General features: G+C 60.4%; 1 protein-coding gene across 1 annotated transcript; it reads left to right on the top strand.

Moving 5' to 3' along the window:
• The first annotated feature begins 1,893 nt into the window (after positions 1 to 1,893).
• Positions 1,894 to 9,617, top strand: LOC122169878 (scavenger receptor cysteine-rich type 1 protein M130-like). The gene is made up of 14 exons (XM_042836368.1): positions 1,894 to 2,008; positions 2,788 to 3,123; positions 3,329 to 3,637; positions 3,856 to 4,161; positions 4,310 to 4,627; positions 4,704 to 5,018; positions 5,227 to 5,541; positions 5,662 to 5,718; positions 5,790 to 6,098; positions 6,269 to 6,304; positions 6,533 to 6,670; positions 6,834 to 6,929; positions 7,043 to 7,195; positions 7,406 to 9,617. The coding sequence occupies exons 1-14, from the start codon at positions 1,942 to 1,944 to the stop codon at positions 7,513 to 7,515; spliced, it is 2,865 nt and encodes a 954-aa protein (XP_042692302.1). The 5' UTR covers positions 1,894 to 1,941; the 3' UTR covers positions 7,516 to 9,617.
• The last annotated feature ends 27 nt before the right edge of the window (positions 9,618 to 9,644 follow it).

Raw genomic sequence — 9,644 nt, 5'->3', positions numbered from 1 at the left:
TCCTTTTCTTCCAGTTGTCTGGAGATGGCATCCAGCACAGCTGTTCCATCACCTTTCCAGGGACAGAGGTGAGGCTGACTGGCCTATAACTGCCTGGCTCTTCCTTCTTGCCCTTTTTGAAGACCGCAGTGACACTGCCTATCCTCCAGCCTTCAGGCACCTCCCGCATCATCCAAGACCTCTCAGAGATGACAGAAAGCGGTTCAGCACTTCCATTCTCATTTTCCCTTCTCCCAGGACTTCAAGGCAGACCCCAGGGAGCCCCCGGGACAACCCTACACACTCCTGCTGTGTCCTGACCCCAGCCTGGTTCTCTGCATCCTTAACAGCAGAATTGACAAGGAAGCCTCTTGGTAACACACTGACAGGTGGGAATTCCTTTTGGGCTGCCTGTCTGTGCACCTCATACTCAGATGGTGCTCCTGTCTCTGCTGGGGCTTGTAAGTCCACCACCAGTTTCCTGGCAAAACCAAACACCAGGGTCACTTCCTGAGGCCAAACCTGAGGCCAAGCCCTGTTAAGGAAATCCAGGAGAGGCTGAATCCTCTGTTGTTTTACAGTCAGCAGTAACATGGATGAAAGGATAGAGAGTCTGGAGAGGGGGCAGATTCACAGATTTATACGGACACGGAGTGTGAGAACGTTAATGTCAGGAGAGCTGTCTGGCTGAAGCCTTCAGAAGTGGCACGATAAGGAAAACCAGTAAGTAAACACGATGGAACGTAGATCTGAATTCATAAACACAAAGCCAGCTCCATCTCCTTTGGTCACTGCTGCAGGACGCGCACCAAGAGCGTCTGTCACGCAGCGGACATCGTCCTTACCAGCGATCAATGCCTGCTGGGGCTGGCTGGGATGGATATCCTCTTCCCCACACAGCCCAGAGCAGCAGTGCTTTGTTTTCCATACCATCCCTGTGCCCCACGAGCTCTCAGCATCAGCTGTGCCGCATGACCGCCATCAGCCACGTGTCTCAGCGCCGCGCGGCCGTTGCGGTCAGTGGGATGTCACAGGGGTCAGGACCCTGCGCCGGTGAGGCTGAAGGAGCAGCCCCCGCAGCCCTGCCTGGTGCAGCCGTGGTGAAGGTGGCTCGGGGACACCGCAGTGACGGCCTGGGCACGGAGCCAGGAGGAAACCACCGTCTTCCTGCCCGAGCGCTGTGACACGGGGCTGCGGTTTGTGCACCTGCGGCGGTGGGTGGGCTCCGACCCCCGATCCTCTGTGAGGAATAACGGCCCCTGGGCGACGCGCTGAGTGCTGGGGACGCTTCTGAGCCCCTAGACTCAGCCTGCAGATTCTAGTCTGCTGCCAGGGCGGGATCTGTCCCAGCTCCAGCTCCTTCTGGGACCCGGCGTGGGGCCCACCATGGAAGAACGGGTGAGCCGGCACTTCCAGGACGGGGCTCTGACTCGCCCAAGGACCTTTCCCAGCTACGGCTCCTGGTGCAGCAGGTCTGCGGCAGGCCCAGGGGCTGCTCCCCTCCCTTACGAACACGGCCCTGGTGCAGTCCCAGCCCTGCGGTTCCTGCAGCGTGGGGCCAGCTGGACGTTCCCATCTTGGCCTGTTGGGCGTTCCTGGCACGAGAGATGCTCGGCGCTCCTGCAGAGTGCAAGTGGTGACGTGGTGATGGAGCCACGTCCTCCCGCAGCCACCGCGGTGATTCCCGTCACAGCGACACGACCCCGCAGCGGAGCCGTCCCTCATATATGGTCATGAACAGCTCTGGAGAAGTTCATTGGAGGGCTGGGCTGCCCTGGAGGGGAGACAACTTCTGATCAAGTCTAAAAAGGAGACTGCTGCTTTGATTGGCTTCTTCTGCATCTGCGTAATCAGCTGCAGAGATATATTGCTCTCCTGTTGTCACCGTCCCCCAGAGCCCCCAAGAGCTGCAGCAGGGAGTTGGGCCCTGCAGGGCTGTGCCAGCAGGACGGGAGGCTCAGGATGGGCACAGAAGGACTCCGATGCCCTCAGGTGCTGTGGCTCCTCCTCTGGGTGCAGCCATGCAGAGGTGAGTGCCAGCTGCCTTGACCAGCAGTCCGAGCTGGCCTAGGGCCAGTGGGCGTCACTGAGATCCATGGGGGAAGGAGATTTCTTTCTAAGTACCCCTGAAACAAGGGCAGTGTAAGTTCTTAAACTCAGAAAGAGTGGTGAGGTGCTGGAACAGCTGCCCAGAGAGGCTGTAATGCCCCGTCCATCCCTGGAGGTGCTCAGGCCAGGCTGGATGGGGCCCTGGGCAGCCTGGGCTGCTACGACATGTGGAGGTTGGCGGCCCTGCAGTGGCAAGTTGGAGCTTCGTGATCCTTGAGGCCCCTTCCAACCCTGGCCATTCTGTGATTCTGTGGCAGAAGTTGCTGAAGTGCGTGGGTCCTGTGCTTCATTCTGTGTCTCTGGGTGGATGAGTGTATCGTAATTTTCCAGGACTTGGTATTTATGCATTTATGGCAGCCCTGGTTATATGCCTGGTGATATTTCCAGACATTGAAGCATCCTTCTGTGACCCCTTGCTCACCAGCACGGTGCTCTTGCTGTGCCGATGGCCCAGCTGGTAATGGCGGCACACAAAAATCCCCAGAGCACATCCAGACTCCTTAGGGTCATCCCTGGGGAGCCTGGGCGTCTGATCCTCCGGGTTGGGGTGATCCTCAGGATCAGCTCGGTGCTTCCTGGGAACGTGGAAAGCCCTGGGGATGGAGATGTAGAGACAGGCAATGGGAAGTCGCCACCCCAAATCTTGTGACTGTGCCAGCCTGGGGGTCCCCCATTTTGGGGCCTGGTCTCCCCTGACAGATCCCATGTTGATGTTTGAAGGGGCAGCGGAGGTGAGGCTGGCGGATGGCAGCGGGCGCTGTGATGGGAGAGTGGAGGTGAAACACCAGGAGCAGTGGGGGACCGTGTGTGATGACTCCTGGGATGAGGATGATGCAGTGGTGGTTTGTAAGCAGCTGGGCTGTGGGTCAGCAATCAGTGCTACACAGAATGAAAGATTTGTGCTAGGATCTGGCCCCATTTGGATGGATGAGGTCCAGTGTCGAGGCACCGAGTCTGCCCTGTCTGACTGCAAACACGATGGATGGGGTGAACATGACTGTAGTCATGGCGAGGACGCTGGAGCTACATGTACAGGTGAGGGACTAGAGCCATTCCTGCCCTCTGAGGTCAGATTTGGGGATCAATAAGCAGATACCATATGTGGCCAGTTGTGCTGCCACTGCTGGTCCCTGGGGAATTGCATTGGGCCCTGCTTGGTCCCCAGTTGAGGTGGAGGTGAGGAGGGGCGTGGAGTTGCCAGAGGGCTCCGGGACCCCACGGGTGCCTTTGCTCACTGCAGGATTTGTCCGTCTGGTCGGAGGGGACAGCCGCTGCTCAGGACGAGTGGAGATCCATGACGGGGATGGGTGGAAAGCTGTCTGTGACTCACACTTTGGTCCCAAAGCTGCTGATGTGGTCTGCAGAGATCTTCAGTGTGGCACAGCCCTGCCCGTCCCCACAGCAAGTCCCTTTGGAGAAGGGACCGGTGCCACCTGGGACAGAGAGCTGCAGTGCGTGGGGAACGAATCCAGCCTCTCCTCCTGCCCCACGGGGACCCCTCGGGTCCAGCCCTGCGCCCAGACAAGCATTGCTGCTGTCACCTGCACACGTAAGGGCTCAGGGAGGGCGGTTGGACACCGACCGTGTGCAGGGGACAGGACGGGGCTGTGCCGAGTGTGAGGACAGGAGGGTGATGTGGTGCTCTGCAGCCCCAAGGCAGTGCGGAAGGAAACGGCTTCGTGTTGTCCCTCTGGCTTCTCCTGCATCTCCTGAGGGAACCGGAGCGCAGATCTCCCCCCTCCAGCCTCCTCTGTCCTCAATTCACAGGGTTCAGGCTGGCGAACGGCAGCACGGCGTGCGTGGGCAGGGTGGAAGTGGAGGTGCAGGGAACATGGGGCAGCCTTTGTGCCTCCCGCTGGGACCTGATGGACGCCCACGTTCTCTGTCGGCACCTGGGCTGCGGGTTTGCGGTGTCCGTTCCCGAAGGAGGGCATTTTGGGAGAGGAAGTGGCCCGGTGTGGAATGACTGGTTCCACTGCGAGGGGACTGAGAGCAGCCTGGATCAGTGCCCGGTGACCGTCCTGGGGGCCTCTCCGTGCTCCCACGAGAACGACGCTGCCGTCATTTGCTCAGGTGTGTGTCGGGATAAGGCTGCAGGGATTCCGCCTCGTTGCCACACGGCCACCCCAAAGTCCCATGAGGATCCCACGGCGTCACCAGGCTGACCCTGTCCCCGGCGGAATCCTGCAGTGTGCGTTTCTGGCATTCCTGCTCCCCGCAGGCCCGCCTCACAACGCGTCCCTAAGGCTGGTGGGTGGACGGAGCCGGTGCGACGGGCGTGTGGAGATCTTGCAGCGTGGGACGTGGGGCAGAGTCCTGGATGATCAGTGGGGCATGGAGGACGCCGGCGTGGTGTGCCGGCAGCTGCGCTGCGAGGAGGCAGAGGCAGCCTACATTGTGCCGAGGGCCGAGCGAGGGACGGGCCCCGTGGGGCTGCGCGGGGTGCGGTGTGCCGGCCACGAGGCCGGCCTGAGCCTCTGCGACGCCTCCCCGCGCCGGGCCGTGGGCATCATGGAGGACGTGGGGGTAGTGTGCCAGGGTGAGCAGTGCGTCCTCCCGCTGCGGGGTCGGGCGGGCAGCCGGCCTCTGACAGCTGGGGCTTCCCCCCGCTGCAGGGAGCCGCCAGGTCCGGCTGGTGGATGGGGCCGGGCGATGCGCAGGGAGAGTGGAGATCTACTACCGGGGGCAGTGGGGCACGGTCTGCGACGACGCCTGGGACACGGCCGACGCCAACGTGGTTTGCCGCCAGCTGAGCTGCGGATGGGCCGTGGAGGCGGCCGGCTCGGCTCGCTTTGGGCAGGGCTCCGGGCACATCTGGCTGGATGGCGTGAACTGCTCTGGGGACGAATCTGCTCTCTGGAACTGCTCTGCTGAGGCCTGGGGACAGCACGACTGCGGGCACAAAGAGGATGCGGGAGTCGTCTGCTCAGGTCTGTGCTGGGAGCCCGGCACAGGGAGGCCGGGGGGCTGAGGACACCCAAGGCCGCTTCCCAAGCCCGTCTGGGGGCGCCCCGTCCACCGGTGCAGCTGGGGGCAGTGGGCAGCGCGGCCACCCTGATGCTGAGCGGGGAGCACGGGGGGCTTCCTCTCCCCGGCCCCCAACCAGCGACTTCCCCCTGGGGCCTTTCCTCCTGCCAGAATTCGTGGCCCTGAGGCTGGAGAACAGCGATGGCTGCTCCGGGCGCCTGCAGGTTTTCTACAATGGGACGTGGGGGAGCGTCGGCTCCAACTCGATGACTCCCTACACGGCGCCACTGGTGTGCAAGGAGCTGGGCTGTGGGGACGGGGGGGTCCTGGAAAGCAACAACCGCTACCGCAGGGTGAATGGCACCGCGTGGCTGGACCACGTGCAGTGCGGGGAGAGCAGCAGCTCCTTCTGGCAGTGTCCCTCCGGTCCCTGGCAGCTGCAGTCCTATGACGACGTGCGAGACGAGGCCAGCATCACCTGCAATGGTAAGCGAGCCACCCGGGCGCGAGATCCCACTTCCCTCACCACGACCAAGGTGTCACGGCCAGGCGCGAGCAGAGGCCCGCCCTGCGCAGGTGCCTTCACTGCTACATTTCTTTCTGCAGGGAGAAAGCCGGAAAGGAGGCCGGGAGCCGCGTGCCCCAATTCCACGAGCTGCACAGGTGGGAGCTCCTTCTCTGTGTCGCTTCTCTCCCGGTCGTGCCGGGGCCCTGGGAGGTCACCGCCTCTGCAGACAGGGAGAAGATCCGCGCTGTGGGAGGCAAGGACGGGTGCTCAGGCAGAGTGGAGGTCTGGCACCGCGGCTCCTGGGGAACCGTGTGCGACGACTCGTGGGACGTGCAGGATGCCGAGGTGGCGTGCAGGCAGCTGGGCTGCGGCCCTGCGCTGTCTGCCCTGGCCGAGGCTGCGTTTGGGGAGGGCACAGGACCCATCTGGCTGGTGGAGTGCAGGGGCACGGAGCCATCTCTGCAGGACTGCTGGGCCCGCACTGCGGGTGGTGGCGCCTGCCGGCATAAGGAAGATGCAGCGGTGAACTGCTCGGGTGAGTAGCTGGGCTTACTCAGGCTCTGCTCACAGCCCAGAGCTGAGCAGAGCGCTGGGCTGCGTCCCGGCCTTGAGGAAGGGACAATCTGGGTGGGATGTGCTGGGCATATCAGCCAGAGGTCTGCCCGGCACCACCAACCCACCTCTCAGCTCAGCTCTTCTCTGCAGCTGCACCCAGGATGACAGCATCCCCCCCACAAAGAGGTAACATCTCCTCCCACTGGAGCTGGGTCTCCCAGGACCCAGAACGGGGGCTTCTTTCTGGGATATGAAATGCCCAGGGAGAGGCACCGGGCTGGTGGATGTATGGGGAGGGCCATCATGTACCCCACGGGCTGGGAGGTTCCCCATCTCCCTGCCCCTCTACCCCTTGCTGCCCCAACTCTCACACACGGGCCTGGTGCTGCTCCTGCCACATTGCTGCCCCTGCAGACCCCATGCTGGGCTACGCGACCGTCAGCAGGAGAGTCTCGGTGCCTGTCATCATCTGCATCGTCCTGGGGCTCCTTGTTGGCCTCCTCCTGGCCCTCCTGGCAAGGCAGATGCAAAGTGCCAGAGCTCGGCACAGAGGTGGGTCCTGACTCAGCGGTGCGTGGGATGCGCCGTGTCGCTGCGCTGACATCCAGCAACAAGCAATGCAGAGCACAGTGGTGGGGGAGTTCATGGCGGAGTGAGGGGAGAAGCGGCAGAGGGAGGCTGGGGAAGCACAGCAGGGTCTCGTCTCTGTCCCCAGACTCCAGGAGATCTGGGGAGCCCTTCTCTGAAGCCGTGTACGAGGAGATCGAGTACAGCCCAGTGAGGGAGAAGAAAATGAGGTACAGTTTCTCAGGTGGGTGCAGGTCTCCTGTTTTGAATGCTCCCTGACCAAACTGCAGCCCTACCTGGGGAAATGGGAGGAGGAGGATCTTGTCACTGCTATCACTGCTCTCCTCTCTCCTACAGACATCCCTGTTCTGCCCGGCGATTCCCCGGTGGAGGGCTATGATGATGCCGGGGAGGTTTCTGAGCCTGGAGAGCCTCCTGTGCCAGGGCAGGGAGACTGGCCAGTGCCTCGGGCACAGGAGGAGGGAGGGGGACCCAGGGATGCTGCCAGAGGTGAGAGGGAAATGCAGTGCTGCAGCTTGCTGGGTGCTGACCCCGGTGCGGCAATGAGCCACAGCTCATGGGTTGAGGAACTTTCCTCGGGAGGTTTCGCGGGGAGAAAGGGACTGGGAGAACGGGCTGAATGTCCCACGGAGGAGAAAAGTGATGGGCCGCCCAGGAGGAGCGGCCCGTGGGGCAAACAGTTGTCTTTGCTGCTGGCAGGAGAGAGTCTGCGCTCCTGGAGAAGTGCCGGGGCCCCCGAAGTGGATGGAGACACCTCACCTCTGTCCCGTGGGAGCACGGGCTACGACGACGCTGACGAGATGCCATAACCCCATTGGACACACGGGCTGCGACAGCAGAGCTCTGGGATGTGAGCTGTGGGACAAGAGACTCTGTCCCTGCTGTGAAGTTGGCTGTAGACACAAAGGAGAGGTCGGTGCCGCCGGGAGAGCCGTGAGCGCCAGGAGCTCTTTTCACAGGGGCGTCAGAAACAGCCATGCAGTTCCTCCAAGTTTTATTGCTCTGCTTTTATGCTGCACATCGGTATTGGTTCCTATTAAACCCCTGTGAGAGCTCTGACCCAGAGCTTTGGCCTCCCTGCCCATATTTTGGGACATCCCTCTGAGGCTGACTGGACCAGCAGAGCACAAGGGCACGGTGTCGGGCTGGGGCACTTCTTGGGGATGGTGGGCTTGGGCTCAGGGCCACGGTGCCTGGGAAGTATTCCTGCTGAATCTACTCCAACCAGGGCAGCCAATGTGACCCAAAGCCCCACGATGCTCCCCAGTAGGAGGGACTGACTCCCGCTGCCTCGGAGCCTGTGGACTCCAAGCGCTTCAAGAATGGGCAGATCTTTCCTTCTAGACTGTTGGAAGCAGAGGACAGAGGGACAGAAATCACGCCCACAAGACGTGGGCTGCAGCCCTTGGTCATGGCGAAGCCCCTGGCCAGCAGAAGGGCCCCACGCCAGCTCTAAAAGACAGGAAGGTCTAAAAGACAGTACAGCTTTGTGTAAGCTAGAGTACTCCATTGTATGCTGATGAACCAGAATAAGCAATCCACGGCAGGCTGGGTGACTAACTGCTTCAGGTAGGGCTCTCTCAAGAAGTCAATCATGAGAGTGGGTTCATCCCCTTAAGCAGGATGGAGTCACGTAGAACAACAGGAACTTCTTTGTGAAGACCAGTGGCTAACTTGGGCTTTGGAGTAATGGCAAAACAGAATCATGGAATGGGTTGGGTTGGAAGGGAGCTCAAGGATCACTGGGAGCCATTCCCCATCTCGCAGAGTTTTGCCAATCACTAGATGGAGGCCGAGACCAGGCTGCCCAGGGCCCCATCCAACCTGGCCTTGAACACCTCAGGGATGGGGCATCCACAGCTTCTCCAGGCAGCCTTTCCACATCATCCTCTAGCGAAAAGGAGAACTGAGCCACGCTCTGTCAGACACCAGCTCAGGCACCTCGCGCTCGTTCTTCCTTGCTGTCTAACGGCAAAAGGACAAAACACAACAGGCCGTGCACAATGCAGCGGCTCGCTGTCAGTTTAGCAGTGCCTGTCCACTCATCGAGCATGGTGATGCCCTCAGCCACCTCACCCCAGTTTCCTCTTCAGCAGGATGCCACAGGGTAGGGAATCGGAGAATCAGAGAATCACTAAGGCTGGAAAAGGCTTTGTCCCTTTGGCCAGTTGAAGCTTCTGTCCCCTCCCAGCTTCCTGTGCATCCTCAGCACCACTCAAAATTGCTTTGCTTGAGGGTGAAGGCTTCCAACTGACTTGGTTGAAGTTCCGTGCCTGTTTCTGTTCAAGAGACATTTGCACAATGCCTTCAAAAATAGGCTTTACCTTAGGCTATCCCTAAAGCGGTGAGACAGTTGCACCAGGTGACCTTTGAAGGCCACTTTCAGCAATTCTATTGCATTGATTCCTTTCTATTTGGTTCCATTCTCTTCTTCCTGGTGCAACTGGGGGACAGGAGCCTCTTCCAGGGCACAGAACCACGTCCCACAGCACTCAGGTGCCTTTCTGGGTACCCAAGCAATTGCTTTGGCGCACAAGCCGCATCAAGCCCTGGAAAGCAATAGTGTGCCCAGGGCACCCAAGCAGTAACCAGGGGCACCCAGGCACTTCCAGGAGCACTGAAACGACTCACTGGGTGCTGTGGTTTAACTTGGCGTGGTTTAGGAGCTTGTGGTAGCAGTGGTAATGAGAAGACGGTTGGACTAGATGATCTTACAGGTCGTTTCCAGCCTTGTGATTCTATGATTCTATGGTTCTGTGATTGGCAGGCAGCAGAGCCCCACACGGCCTTTTGCTCACTCTCCTCTCTCCCAGTGGGAACAGGGGAGAACTGGAAAAAACAGTGTAGAACTCATAGGTTAAGATAAAAACTGTGTACTAGGATAGAAAAAAAGAACGGAAGCAACAATGTGATGATAACAATACCTATCTGTCTGTCC

This window comes from Centrocercus urophasianus, unplaced genomic scaffold (genome assembly GCF_019232065.1).
Source record: "Centrocercus urophasianus isolate 14NV4802_14NV808 unplaced genomic scaffold, USGS_Curo_1.0 seq_598, whole genome shotgun sequence".
NCBI lineage: Eukaryota > Metazoa > Chordata > Aves > Galliformes > Phasianidae > Centrocercus > Centrocercus urophasianus.
The sequence above is the reverse complement of the archived record's forward strand: the minus strand, read 5'-3'. Positions and strand labels throughout refer to the sequence as shown.

Excerpts from the sequence above, each read along its gene's own strand:
- LOC122169878 (XM_042836368.1), top strand. The coding sequence starts at position 1,942 with ATGGGCACAGAAGGACTCCGATGCCCTCAGGTGCTGTGGCTCCTCCTC. Across the intron at positions 5,542-5,661 it reads GGCCAGCATCACCTGCAATG|GGAGAAAGCCGGAAAGGAGG; the intron begins GTAAGCGAGCCA and ends TTCTTTCTGCAG. Across the intron at positions 6,099-6,268 it reads TGCAGCGGTGAACTGCTCGG|CTGCACCCAGGATGACAGCA; the intron begins GTGAGTAGCTGG and ends TCTTCTCTGCAG.